At 36.2% G+C, this 15,284-nt stretch overlaps 2 protein-coding genes across 2 annotated transcripts in view; one reads left to right on the top strand and one right to left on the bottom strand.

Moving 5' to 3' along the window:
* Nucleotides 1–1,677: 1,677 nt before the first annotated feature.
* On the bottom strand, nucleotides 1,678–11,685 carry LOC138335364 (cilia- and flagella-associated protein 58-like). The gene is made up of 16 exons (XM_069284421.1): nucleotides 11,559–11,685; nucleotides 10,997–11,068; nucleotides 10,401–10,616; nucleotides 9,904–10,052; nucleotides 9,348–9,504; nucleotides 8,724–8,918; nucleotides 8,348–8,485; nucleotides 7,531–7,690; nucleotides 6,907–6,989; nucleotides 6,353–6,544; nucleotides 5,797–5,958; nucleotides 4,960–5,247; nucleotides 4,458–4,681; nucleotides 3,711–4,047; nucleotides 2,977–3,110; nucleotides 1,678–2,233 (listed from the first exon to the last, which is right to left on the bottom strand). Exons 1-16 carry the CDS (start codon nucleotides 11,565–11,567, stop codon nucleotides 2,116–2,118), a joined length of 2,634 nt encoding a protein of 877 aa, XP_069140522.1. The 5' UTR covers nucleotides 11,568–11,685; the 3' UTR covers nucleotides 1,678–2,115.
* Nucleotides 11,686–11,901: 216 nt separating this feature from the next.
* The window catches only part of LOC138335366 (SH3 and PX domain-containing protein 2B-like), a 33,585-nt gene continuing 30,202 nt past the window's right edge, over nucleotides 11,902–15,284 (top strand). The window contains 1 exon segment of the mRNA XM_069284424.1: nucleotides 11,902–12,077. Coding sequence (XP_069140525.1) covers nucleotides 11,997–12,077 — 81 coding nt within the window. The 5' untranslated portion in view covers nucleotides 11,902–11,996.

Genomic DNA, 15,284 nt, shown 5'->3' on the forward strand with positions numbered 1-15,284 from the left:
GGACCCTAATATGAGAGGTGGAGGACCCTAATATGAGAGGTGGAGGACCCTAATATGAGAGGTGGAGGACCCTAATATGAGAGGTGGAGGCCCTAATATGAGAGGTGGAGCACCCTAATATGAGAGGTGGAGGACCCTTATATGAGAGGTGGAGGCTTTAATATGAGAGGTGGAGGGAGCCCTAATATGAGAGGTGGAGGACCCTAATATGAGAGGTGGAGGGGACCCTTATATGAGAGGTGGAGGGACCCTTATATGAGAGGTGGAGCACCCTAATATGAGAGGTGGAGGACCCCTACTATATGAGAGGTGGAGGACCCTAATATGAGGGGTGGAGGACCCTAATATGAGAGGTGGAGGACCCTAATATGAGAGGTGGAGGACCCTAATATGAGAGGTGGAGGACCCTAATATGAGAGTGGTTGAGCAACCCTAATATGAGAGGTGGATGGCCCTAATATGAGAGGTGGAGGGACTTTTTATATAAGAGGTGGAGGAGAACCCTAATATGAGAGGTGGAGGACCCTAATATGAGAGGTGGAGGACCCTAATATGAGAGGTGGAGGACCCTAATATGAGAGGTGGAGGACCCTAATATGAGAGGTGGAGGACCCTAATATGAGAGGTGGAGGACCCTAATATGAGAGGTGGAGGACCCTAATATGAGAGGTGGATGGTCCTACTCCGAGAGGTGGAGGGCTTTTATATAAGAGGTTGGAGCTCCTAATATGAGAGGTGGAGGACCCTAATATGAGAGGTGGAGACCCTAATATGAGAGGTGGAGGGACCCTTTTATGAGAGGTGGAGGACCCTAATATGAGAGGTGGAGGACCCTAATATGAGAGGTGGAGTACCCTGATATGAGAGGTGGGGGTACCCTAATATGAGAGGTGGAGTACCCTAATATGAGAGGTGGAGTACCCTAATATGAGAGGTGGAGGACCCTAATATGAGAGGTGGAGGACCCTAATATGAGAGGTGGAGGACCCTAAATATGAGAGGTGGAGGACCCCAATATGAGGGTGGAGGACCCTAATATGCATGCACAATCAGTACTTAATTTCATATAGGGCATAGCGTAATGGATTTTTTTGGGGGAATCAATTAATAATTTTTAATACTTTCATCTTGAAGTAAAATAAGCGCAAACTATTCATTGATGATATTGGTGTTAAGTAAGGAACTTTTGTTACAGAAGAGAAATACAAATATGTCTTCTCCTGTTTATGATAGAGAAAAAGTATGATTCGTCAGAGGTGGTGCATCTTTCAGGACTGTGTTGTCTCAGCCAGGGGACAGAATCAAGAGCCTTCCTCACAAGGACAAACACTCAAATTTAGGCTAAAAGTGATCAAAGTGGTGTTTGTGACGGTTTTCTCTTTGAAATAGAAGTCAAGTATCAAATGAACCAGAACTGGGAAATATATATGGTTTGGTTGTATAGTTATTTGCATGTTGCATTTTTGGACAGATTAGTCAACAGTTTATTAGTTTAACATCCTATTAACAGCCAGGGTCAGGTAAGGACGTGCCAGGTTTGTTGGTGGAAGAAAGCCTGAGTACATGGAGAAAGCCACCGACCATCTGTCAGTACCTGGCAACTGCCCCACACAGGATTCAAACTGTGCTTTTTTCATTCAGTGTGAAGTGATAAAATAGATAACATGCACATTTTATGTTTATTTTTGCATTAAAGAATTTATTAAGCAGATTTCATACTAAAGCATACAAAATCAGTAACATATCACAGACATTAATCCTTCATACTAAAATTGGACTTAAAATGAAAGTTTTCAACTCTTGTATTTTTCTTCCGATTTAATTCAGCACTTGTTCCAAAACGGTAAACTAAAAACCGTAAAAAAAAAATTCAGTATTATAAAAATTATACAGAATAAATACATGTTAACATGTAATGGTATTTCAAATTTGTATCGATATCATTCATATTAAAATTGTTCTGAAACAAATTATCTTCAGTCATATTTTCCTTCATATTATTCAACACTTGTTCCGAAACAGAAAATAATATGTGAAGAAATGTAAAATTCCTGCAGTGGTAGACATCACTGAGTGTAGAAAGTTCAGATTGAAATATGAGGGTATCTAGGCCTGTCATGCAGCCGTCTTTGTGGACTTGAGGTTGAAGCCGCCTCCCGTGAACCGAGGCCCTTCTGTCCGTTGGGGCTGTATTATAGGACCACCAGCCTGATTTATGGCCCTCTCTCGTTCCCTGAGTAAAAAAACACAAAAGTTTAGTAAGTATTTCACATTTCTGAAATTTTCAGATTATATATCGATCATCTTCTCACACAAAATTTTGTATTCATGAAAAAACAGCAAATGAAATTAATTGATTCATAACTCTGTCATTTGTAATATTTTTCTAATTAACATCAATGGATTTAATATCTTTCCCCATGAATCACGTACAGAATGTCATATGACTTAAATTCCAATACCTCAATCAATACCCCATTTAAATTAAAGACTTTTTTTTTAAAAATTGTCATTATTAAAGCTTAAGATCTTGGGAAAATAACAGATTTTTTTCTTATGTACTTTTAATTAATGAGGCTACTGTAAATAAAATCTGATCTCATAGGAGCAGAACTAGACCTGGCCCCGGTTGTTCAAAGGATGATGAGCTTAATCAATGACATTCTAGCTAATATGATTAGCAAAATTTTCTTTTCTCATTTGCTACAATTGTGATTACATGTATGTTTTCAATAAACTCAGCAAGTAAGAAAAAAAATTGAGTGCTGAACAATCGTATAAAATTTTGCAAAAATTTGCATTACCAGAAATTCTTTTATCTTGATTTGAAAATTGTCGTTTAACTGTGATTAGCCTAAATACCTTTTGAGCAACCATGCGCTGAAATTTAGAATTCCTCTTGAAAGAAAATAATATTTTAAATTATTCTTCCAATTAACATGTGACATCAAACTAATCTCTAGAGAACAAACTTACTTTGTTTGTTGTTCTTTCTTTTTCTGCATGAAGTATTTTTTCTTCACTTCCACCAACTCCCTTGCTATTCTTTCGATCTCGTACTTGTATTCGTTCACCTGCGACTCGTACATATTCAGCTCCGAAGACATCGACTGAAATTTTCACAAGAAAAAAAGTTATTAACCATTTTAAGTATTTTCATTATGAAATAATGATTGAAAAATGTGTAAGAGTTCCATTTTGGCATTTTAACGGCATTGCAACAAATGAATTTCATACTCGGGAATAAGAACTGTAGTCAGTGATCTTCCTTAAACTTTGTATTTTGTATTTCATCATTTTTAACTTTAGGTCATCCTCGATACTTCAGTGGTTACTATCACTGTCGTAATAGCCACCTCTGGACCATATTATAGAAGAACTGTAAGCAACATAAGACGCAGGTAATTTAAATTAAATTTGGTCCTTTGATGGACATCAAAAGAATTGAATATTGGTACACTATGCTTGACTGCGTGACTTTGAAATCAGGCATCATTTTCTCTGTAATCTTCAAAGAAAGTCTCTGCAGGCATGTGATTGGCCAGTTTTTTTTCTCTTGAGCTGCCTTCAAATTAACTACTAGATTGTCTAGGGGTGGATATTATGTCAGTGATAGTAACCCCTGCAACTTTAAGGATGACTTTGTGTTTGAGTCTTTGCTGCAGTGGTTAACCATGGTTGATTTTAGTCGTTATTTCTTTTTTACTTACCTTCATTTGTTTCGTCTTTTCTTTGAGTGTTTGTTGGTAGATCTGTAACTGTTCAGCCACCTCTGGTCCAGGCTGTCTCGCCAGAATATGTTTCAGCTCCAAATACAGTTTCTCCTTCTCCTGAATGAGAAGTTCTTTCTCCACAACCTCCTCCGTCTTGGAGATGAGACGTTTCTGGAGGGTGTGTATTTTCTGGATCATCTCATACGTACTTGGGTCACTTCCTTCCAGTTTTCTCCATCTATGAATATTCATGGGGTTCTCAAGCTCCTCCTCCAAGGCCTTGCAGCGAGTCCTCTCACGCAGAAGTTCTGTCTGGATGTGATGGACCTCTCGCCTATAACACCAAGAACAAAATTGTTACTTCAGAATACGTCATATAAACAACATTGGAATAATCTACATACAAATATGTTTAATTGGAATAATCTACATTGGAATAATATACATACAAAATATGTTTAATTTTACACAATCTTCTCTCCGATAGTTATTTGCTGGGGAAATGTTCGTACATTTGACAAATATCTAATAAGTAATAAGCTACGTATATACAGGTTACCTTTTCATTTTATTCCTGGGTATTTATGTTTGCGGAGATAAAACTTGGCCTTGAATATTGCAAAATTAATCCCCCACAAACAAAAGCAACTCATTCACGCCTAAAGATACATGTAGACTTTTCTACTTCATGAACTGGAACAGTTCATTGTAAAATTCTGGGGGTGTGTGGGTTAAGTTTCTTACCTAAGGTCCTCAACATTGGCCACGCTCTTATTGAGGATAGTTTTCTCGCGGCGGAGTTTCTTGATCTCGAGTTTAAGGACCCTGATGTCCTCAAGCCTCTGGTTGTACTGAATCTCTCCCTTGTTCAGGGTCGATTGTTGAATCTTGATCTTCTCGTAAAGCAGAGCAAGCTCATCGTTACGCCTCACGAGCTGTGTTCCTAGGATGTCACGCTCACTGATCACCTATAAATAGACAAAATAAAATACTAAAATAGAACCATATTTTACATGTATGTAGAAACAACAAAAAGGTACCATACAGTATTAAAAAGTGCATTAAAATTTGTTAATGTAATTTTTTTTTATAACTTTAGTTGTTTTTTTTTTGGCTTATAAGTATCATATTTTTTTAAGCAAACAAATAAAGATGATCTATCTTTATGCAGAGCAAATAATTACTATCATAATAGCTTTTAAACAATATAATCCATTTATACTACTACTAAAGGGAGATAACTCACTTGATCCAGCTCTTTCTTTTGCCTGACTCTCTCAGCATCTGCCTCGGCAATGATCTTGAGTAGTTTCCTCTCCTCTGCCTCCTGGGCGTCAATGTAAGCCTTACTTTCAGCAGCTTGCTGTTTCATTTTGTTGAGATCGCCTTTAAGGGTGTCCTTTTCCTTCTCGACACGCTGGTGCTCCAGATGTTCCTTGACCAAAGCCGCCTCCTTGGCCTGAATCTCTTCCTTCAGTTGATCGATCTGGTGATTCATTATCTTCAGTTTCCTCTTCATCTCAGTGATTTCATCCTAACACAAAGCAATTTACTTATTTATCTATTTTAACATTGAACATCTAGTAATTGATTGATTTGCCTGCTGCCCAATCCAAATTGAATCTTTTGATTTAACAAAATATTTTTGAAATTGAAATGAAATTGATTAAATGATTTCTACCTATAAAGAGTTTATACATGTATACCTATTTTATTTCTATTACTTTTAGATTAAATATTTTGATGTATTTTGTTACCTACATATATCTGGGTTTTTTTTTAAAGTATTTATTGATCCATACATTTAACAAAACAAAACGGTGAGCTTATTTCATAAGATATTTTCATACTCAGCCTTACAACTTAAAAGTTTTGAAATTATATGCCATTTGAATTTTTTTGAAATTTACATTCTAAAAATTAAATAAAAAACTTTAAGCATGATACAATTTACATTGATCAATGATTATTAGTAATTAACCTCAGGTTTTAAAGATTTAATTCTAATAACCCAATAATTGACAAAATAAATAAATCAAAATCAAAATATCCAAAAAAGAAATTCAATTTATTATTTGCTTACCTGTGACTCGATCAGATTCTTGCTGTACAAGTTTCTGTCACTCCTAACGGCCTCGTACAAGTTCTGCTGCTGTTTCAATTTCGTCTCAGCTTCTGCAATCTTTTTCTTGTAGTCGAAAATCTGCATTTCTCTAACCTTGACATCTTCCATATGGCCGAGCACCTACAGATAATGTATGGTGATTAGTTTAGCAATTAATTGATACTATTGAAATTTCACAGTTAGAGATTGTCAAAATGTTTCCCTCTTTCTTTTTTTTGTTGCAAAAGTCATATTGAAAAATTGTATGTACAAGGTTAGCAACATCATTTTATCTTCAACATTTGAATGAAATCCTGATGCCAAATCAAAAAAATATTCTGTGATGATAATTTTTGTTATACATTAAACATTACCTTGAATTAATTTTGCTAAAACTACATACTGCATAAATGGTGAAAGCATACAGTTTATTATTATGCAATTTGTTGAAGTGCTAATTTATCAAAAAATTCATGTTGCAGAATTAATATTTTAATTAAAAATTTTTTTTACGATTCTATTTTTAGCAACTGACCTTTTGAGTGAGGTCACTGGCTTCATTGATATAGCGGTCACGTTCCTTCTCTAACTGGTAGATGATCTTCCTCTGTTTCTGAGCCTCTTCCTTGTAATTCTGAATATCCTGTTCCAGGTTTTTCTTGGACTGTTCATGGAGTTTCACAAGGTGGAGCTGTTTCTGAGTGGAGCTGATAGCCTTCAACATGTTCTGTTCAAACAAAATGTAAACTTTAAAATGATCTTCCTCGCATAAATAATCTCATGTGTATAAATTATCTTCCCCGCAAAATATCTTTCTCGCATTAATGATCCCACATGAATCATAAATTATTTTTCTCACATAAATGATCTTCCCTGCATAAATCATCTTCCCAGCATAAATTATCTTTCCAGCATAAATTATCTTCTCTTGCAGCATAAATTATCTTCTCTTGATCTGGGTGCACTTATACATGCATAACATAATTATTAACAGCCAGGGTTATTTAAGAACATGCCAGGTTTGGGAAGGGGAGGAAAGCCAGAGTATCCTGAGAAAAATCTTGTGAAGATAGTGAAGAGCCAGTTTACCTTGTTGAGGATGTCCTTCTCTCGGACAAGGTCATCAATCTGCTTCTTATCCAACTCAGCCTGTTTCTTGGAAGCTTCCAGCTCTGAAGATCAATTTTAAAATTTTTGATGAAATAACAATTCAAATTACATCAGATTCTAAAATATTTTCTATGAATAGATTCTATAATAATACCATTATGAAAATATATCATTCGATGTAAACTCAGAAAATAAAAAAAAAAAAAAAAAAAAAAAATCACCTTCTCCTGTGGATTGTTTTATATAAAGGTTAAGTATTTTTCTTTAAAATGAAGCCAATTGACGGATCGCCAGCTGTCAATCAAATTTCATGTGACTTTGCATTTTGTATTGTGTGTGCTACGATGTTTGCTCAGATATTGAATAGAAACACTGTATGATGATGCGTTTGCGAGCACGAGGCGTGGCTATATTACACCTGGCGATCGGTCAATAAACTCTCATCCAAGTAATATATACTAGATGAATTTACTTTAGAACCAAACATGGACTCTAGAAATTTTATTGGGATAAAATACATGTAATGACTTTAATTTATTGCATACAGGGATAAGTCTTTAAAATAAAATAAAGGAAATCACCGTTACAATTAATTTGTCTCACCTCTCTCCAGTCCAATGATCTGACTTTTCAGCGTCTCTTTCTGTTGTTCCACATCACCCTTCTGGTCCTCTACATTCCTAAGTTTACGCTGGATTGTCTCACGAATCTTGTTCAGTCGCTGCGTTTCTTGTTTCAGCTGATTCACCTCATCCTCCTTTTGCTGTGAATCGAAATAAAAAGGAAACGTCAATTACACGATAAACAACTAAATTAAAAATGTAACAAAAATTGTGCTATAAAATGCAAGTTGTTATTAAATTCAAATATTTTTAAACAACATTTTACCACTGTATACTACATTGTGTATTGTTAAAATGTTACTGGAAATTTTGTGCTATAAGTTCAATTACAGTAGTCAACTGTGATAATCATTTGGATATATAATATAGGTACATGTAGATTTCATAGAAAGAAATGTGTTTTTAAACTAATATTATTTCCGTGTGTGAAAATAAAATGAGTAACACAACTAATAAAGAAAACATATAGAAAAGGTTAATATTATCTAAATGTTATGTATTTTATCTCCACTTGATCTGAATTTTCTCAAATTATCTCCCCCTAGGCAGTTCTCAAGCCTTAAACTATCAGTATAAAATGTTAAAATATATGGCATTTAACTGAAGAAAAAAAAACAAAGTTATCGAGACCACACCCTGACTTCTCAAAACAAACTTAAGTCAAAAACGAACTAAGTCACAAATTTTCACATAAGTTACATAAGGAGAACAACTTAAACTTAACTTAGGTCAGTACGTTTGCTTCGAGAAATTGGGAGCAGTTTATAACCAGCATTAAGTGAGAACTATTGACCTACCTTCAGTTCAGATACTCTATTCTGATTTTCGGCTGTGAGTTGATCGGTAGTGATCAGTTGACCTTCATATTCACCCTGGAGCTTCTGGAACCTTGTGTTGAGGATGTCGCAATCCTTGATGGCTCGCTCGTTCAGAATCTAACATTACAGAAACAAATCAGTTTATTATCTTGATCAATGCTTCATAAAAACCCCTATAAATAGGCACAATAGTCATCATTGTGACTAAACGTTGTTATTAAATACATACTGCCCTAAGGAATGAGAATCACGAAACAATCTTAAGTCAGAAACTCTCTTAATTTTAGAAGAATTCAAGTTTGAAAAAAGATTCTACCATTTACCGACTTGACACTTTTTATAGAAAATATCTTACCCTTTGTTCCTTCAGTTGCTGTTCAAGCTTGCCAATGTCTTCCTTGTAGCGACCAATCTGTGTTTGCATGGTCTTGATTTCACTTGATTTGGAGTCCAGATCGGCCTTTGCCTGTTTCAGCTCACGCTCGGTCTTGTCCTTTTTACGAGACTCGCGTTGAGCTTCGTTGTTGCGAACCTGGATGTCTTGATTCAGCTGTAAATTAAATCCAAAAAAATTGCATTGTTTTACCTAAAGTGCATTTTCGGGTTGGTATAAAGGGCCACATTTTCAATCGAAAATAGCCATTTATTTTTCCCAATTAAAAGTTAAATTTCCCAATTGATGTTTCAGATTTAGAGTTTATGTGTAGATTTGAAACAATTTTATATTAGTACAGAATCAATCCACATATACAAATTATTTCCTTTGAGAAATAATAGAGTTACAGTATCCATATAAGACACCAAATTTTATAACCATAAAACTTAAAATTCCAAATTCAAAATGACTCGAGAGCCCATTTTTCAAACTTAAAAGAGAAAAGGCTAAGCATCACTTGAATTCTAGACTTAACATTTATGATTTAATTTCTCTATCAACACTTCAGTTTATAACTCATATTTAATGTATTCTTTCACCAACCTCCTGGATTTTCTCCTCACACTCGGCCCGGTCCTGCTCTAGTTTCTGTTGTTGGGCAGAAGCTTGTGCAAGGTTTTCACGCAACTTCACAATCTCATTCAGCTGCTCATCTCGTTCCTTGGTCAAGTCCTCTTTAATCTTCAGTAGCTCGTTTACACTACAAAAAAAAAAGTATATCATAATTGCTTCAATAATTAATAAGTTTTTATTTTTCTATCAGCCTCTATTAAATTTTGTATAAATATATAGACCCGGTAAATGAAATGATAGCTTTATACAGATCATCATAATTATTTAAAAAATTATCAAGTACTCTAATTATAAAGTCATAAAAATGAATTATGGTAATCATATTCAAAAATTTATAATTTGAAATATCAGGAGTTTATTGTCAGATGGGAAAGATAAATAATATCAATAATCATCACAATTTAATTATCATTTGAAATGCATTTATCTGAATTAATTAGTCCTTTAAATTGTTAAAGGAAAAATCAAACATGAAAAATATGCCTCAATAAGGAAAATTATCTTATTTATATGACATGTTGCATACCTGTGCTCTTGTCCCATGGTTAGACCGGCTCCCTGTTCCACAAGCTTGCTGAGGTTGGCAATTTCCATTTTCAGAGACTGTATTGTCTCCCTTGCTCGTGTTTCTTTCTCGTGAGCAGCATCAACCATTTTCCATGCTTTCTCGATTTCCTGTAGTGAACATATAAGATCTATATGAGATTTGGTCTTTCTTACACAATTACAAAAAAAAAAAAAAAAAAAAGTTTTCAAATTTGAGTTCTGAAGTTAAATTGAAAAAAAAACATGACAATAATAGTATATCTATATAAATGATAAAAATGAATAAATCCAGAAACATAAAAGAAAGAGCTGAGAGACTGACAACAATTGGTAGTTCCTATATGTGACTTGGAGTTTATATAATATAACATTCCTTAATTTTAATTTTCGTAAGGAGTACTGCTACAATTTTCTGAAGAATGTCATGCATGTATGGTTTTCAAAGAAAAAAAATGTAATATTAAAACATAGATTTACCTTTTTCAGTGAGGTGATGGTGTTCTGATCCTCCTGAGATAGTTTTAAGGCTGTTGCAACTTTTGCGGAGTTGGCAACAATTTCTGCATTTAATTCTCGACATTTTTGCATTAACCGTTTCTCACTCTCATGAGATTTCTTCAAAGCTTTGTGTAGCTTTTCATATTCGGACCTAAACTTCTCCAAGCTGCGGTCACCAGTGAGTTGTTGAAGAACCTGTCACAAAAAAATTTCAATCATAATCAATATTGTTGCCAATTTTATATTATAACAATTTAATGCAATTTGTCAAATAGAAAATTTAACAGCTATATACTGTAGTCTCATCTGAACACATCAGCTTATATGAAAAAAAAAATATGCTTCCAAATTTAGCCCATCATGCTTACAAATCAGGAAACAACAGAACAGCCATACTGTTCAACCAGTGGGAAATGATAACAGATACATCAATGTTGTAGTTTATAATATGGCGGTATGTTAATATCTTTTATAATAAGTCCAGCTTTGACGTGATAAACAATCATACTCATTGACAACAATTTATCTCAACATTTTTCCTTAATATCTTCATTAAGGGTGCATGTGTTTTTTACCTCCTGGAAGTCCTTTTCCAGTGACTCAAAAGCACTGTCATCTATTCCAGTTTTTTCCTTATCCTTCTTTTCCTGAAAAATGAATTCATACAATGTTTTAAAAGATAGCAATAACACAAAGTCGTGACATACAATAACCAGTAACTGAATTCAGTAAAGAATCATGGCATGAAGTTAAAATACATTGTGCTTACTTTATAGTGCCATATAATGTATGATTCTATAACCAGATTATCTCCCCCTATTTTGAAATTTCATAGGAGCCAGAGAGAATATTAAAGGATCATTACATTGTGATATTGATACACCTGACAATTTTTCGTGATTCGATTTTATTTAAATGACAAAATGATGTATACTTATGTATAGTTTGATGTTGTTAGAGACTGTTGCCTATCCCGTTACCATCTGACAGCTGACATGGCCTAGCTGACCGGTGCTTTAAAATTAATGCTATCCAATAACCGACGTGTAGTTTGCTTCTAAACAGCATAAACGAATGTGACCGAAATTGAACTTAAGTGAATTAAGCATGATCATCTCAAATTCAAGATCATCTTACCTCAGACATTGTGCATTTGTTGTTATATCCAAGACCCTGTAATGTATTGTTATTGGGTTTGTCTGTCTGTGTGTCATGTATACAATCGTTGTCAATGGAAACAGTAGTTCAGCACTAACCCGTTCAGCACTAAATGATATATTTAACAATTTGATTGTGAATAAAAAATTATCGATTGGTCTCTTGTACATTTCAATAAGAATCGTTATTATTTCATTGAAAACGTGATTTCTAAATCATTTATTATTTTATATAGATGTAGAAAAAAAATAGACGTGTATCAAGCGAGACAACTCCTACACAGAAAACGCGTACGTAGAAAAAGCATTTGAATGACTCAGAGTATGAGGTCATGAACCCTATGCGGAAATGGTGGTAAATTAATAAGAAAAGTTATATCAACATCATGTTTAGCTAATTTTAAGTTACACAAGTGAGATGCAGAGGAAAGAAGGTCGATTTATTGCCGATGTATCGGTGCCAGACGTCGAGAAGCGGCGGATACCAAGCAAACATTATGTAAGTTTACAGAAATGGCAGTTAATTAACGTTGTTGACTAAGTCTATGACACAACACCTGTCAAAGGTAAACTAATCATTCAAATAACACGTTAGGTGAGAGATATTTAGAATATTTATTAAAAGTCCTACAGAATTTTTCCACATAAATTGTAAGATTTTTGTTGCTTTAGGTCATGATTTTACTAATTTAACGTTACAAATTATAAAAATCTAAGAAGTTTAAATAAGTAAATTAAAGTTAATTAGACTGTCAACTTAACGACATAATATATCCTAGAGGTACAATTCAATGTATCGTTTTTTTGCGCGCATAAAAAAGTCAGACTTTGCGAAATATGATATTAAAAGGAAGTCAAACTAATCATACATGTAATCCACATACAAAATGTATATGTATATGTACATATGTAGCAGGATTAGGGGATGCTGGTGAGGAGTACCGGGAGTGCGGATGTACTATTACACATTCAGCCAATGCTGATGATCAAGTTATATTTAATTAATGTGTTTTTAAACCGTCTCAATCTGGTCACATGTCATAACGACAACCACCCTCTGATCTCTGAGTCTGATAATAGGGATATGCCACTCTCCCATCTCTGATAATTATGTTAAGGATGTCACCCTCTCATCTCATGATCCTTATGTTAGGGCTGCAACCTTCCTATTTCTGATTACAATTAATGTTAGGAAATCCACACTCACATTTGCTACATGTATATCAATGTTAGGAGTGTCACCCTCCCATCTCCTATACTAATGCTAGGGATGTCACACTCCCATCTCCTATACTAATGTAAGGGATGTCACCCTCCCATCTCCTATACTAATGTTAGGGATGTCACCCTCCCATCTCCTATACTAATGTTAGGGATGTCACCCTCCCATCTCCTATACTAATGTTAGGGATGTCACCCTCCCATCTCCTATACTAATGTTAGGGATGTCACCCTCCCATCTCCTATACTAATGTTAGGGATGTCACCCTCCCATCTCCTATACTAATGTTGGGGATGTCACCCTCCCATCTCCTATACTAATGTTAGTAGGGATGTCACCCTCCCATCTCCTATACTAATGTTAGTAGGGATGTCACCCTCCCATCTCCTATACTAATGTTAGGGATGTCACCCTCCCATCTCCTATACTAATGTTAGGGATGTCACCCTCCCATCTCCTATACTAATGTTAGGGATGTCACCTCCCATCTCCTATACTAATGTTAGGGATGTCACCCTCCCATCTCCTATACTAATGTTAGAGATGTCACCCTCCCATCTCCTATACTAATGTTAGGGATGTCACCCTCCCATCTCCTATACTAATGTTAGAGATGTCACCCTCCCATCTCCTATACTAATGTTAGGGATGTCACCCTCCCATCTCCTATACTAATGTTAGGGATGTCCACCTCCCATCTCCTATACTAATGTTAGGGATGTCACCCTCCCATCTCCTATACTAATGTTAGGGATGTCACCCTCCCATCTCCTATACTAATGTTAGGGATGTCACCCTCCCATCTCCTATACTAATGTTAGGGATGTCACCCTCCCATCTCCTATACTAATGTTAGGGATGTCACCCTCCCATCTCCTATACTAATGTTAGGGATGTCACCCTCCCATCTCCTATACTAATGTTAGGGATGTCACCCTCCCATCTCCTATACTAATGTTAGGGATGTCACCCTCCCATCTCCTATACTAATGTTAGGGATGTCACCCTCCCATCTCCTATACTAATGTTAGGGATGTCACCCTCCCATCTCCTATACTAATGTTAGGGATGTCACCCTCCCATCTCCTATACTAATGTTAGGGATGTCACCCTCCCATCTCCTATACTAATGTTAGGGATGTCACCCTCCCATCTCCCTATACTAATGTTAGGGATGTCACCCTCCCATCTCCTATACTAATGTTAGGGATGTCACCCTCCCATCTCCTATACTAATGTTAGGGATGTCACCCTCCCATCTCCTATACCAATGTTAGGGATGTCACCCTCCCATCTCCTATACTAATGTTAGGGATGTCACCCTCCCATCTCCTATACTAATGTTAGGGATGTCACCCTCCCATCTCCTATACTAATGTTAGGGATGTCACCCTCCCATCTCCTATACTAATGTTAGGGATGTCACCCTCCCATCTCCTATACTAATGTTAGGGATGTCACCCTCCCATCTCCTATACTAATGTTAGGGATGTCACCCTCCCATCTCCTATACTAATGTTAGGGATGTCACTCTCCCATCTCCTATACCAATGTTAGGGATGTCACCCTCCCATCTCCTATACTAATGTTAGGGATGTCACCCTCCCATCTCCTATACTAATGTTAGGGATGTCACCCTCCCATCTCCTATACTAATGTTAGGGATGTCACCCTCCCATCTCCTATACTAATGTTAGGGATGTCACCCTCCCATCTCCTATACTAATGTTAGGGATGTCACCCTCCCATCTCCTATACTAATTAATGTTAGGGATGTCACCCTCCCATCTCCTATACTAATGTTAGGGATGTCACCCTCCCATCTCCTATACTAATGTTAGGGATGTCACCCTCCCATCTCCTATATTAATGTTAGGGATGTCACCCTCCCATCTCCTATACTAATGTTAGTGATGTGTCACCCTCCCATCTCCTATACTAATGTTAGGGATGCCACCCTCCCATCTCCTATACTAATGTTAGGGATGTCACCCTCCCATCACCTATACTAATGTTAGGGATGTCACCCTCCCATCTCCTATACTAATGTTAGGGATGTCACCCTCCCATCTCCTATACTAATGTTAGGGATGTCACACCCTCCCATCTCCTATACTAATGTTAGGGATGTCACCCTCCCATCTCCTATACTAATGTTAGGGATGTCACCCTCCCATCTCCTATACTAATGTTAGGGATGTCACCCTCCCATCTCCTATACTAATGTTAGGGATGTCACCCTCCCATCTCCTATACTAATGTTAGGGATGTCACCCTCCCATCTCCTATACTAATGTTAGGGATGTCACCCTCCCATCTCCTATACTAATGTTAGGGATGTCACCCTCCCATCTCCTATACTAATGTTAGGGATGTCACCCTCCCATCTCCTATACTAATGTTAGGGATGTCACCCTCCCATCCTCTCCTATACTAATGTTAGGGATGTCACCCTCCCATCTCCTATACTAATGTTAGGGATGT

Source organism: Argopecten irradians, chromosome 11, assembly GCF_041381155.1.
Source record: "Argopecten irradians isolate NY chromosome 11, Ai_NY, whole genome shotgun sequence".
Classification (NCBI taxonomy): domain Eukaryota; kingdom Metazoa; phylum Mollusca; class Bivalvia; order Pectinida; family Pectinidae; genus Argopecten; species Argopecten irradians.

Bases quoted from the DNA above. Each gene is read 5' to 3' on its own strand.
- LOC138335364 (XM_069284421.1), bottom strand. The intron at 10,617-10,996 runs GTAAAAAACACA...TTTTTGTGACAG, and splicing joins TGGAAAAGGACTTCCAGGAG to GTTCTTCAACAACTCACTGG. The intron at 3,111-3,710 runs GTAAGTAAAAAA...TGAAAATTTCAG, and splicing joins AAAAGACGAAACAAATGAAG to TCGATGTCTTCGGAGCTGAA.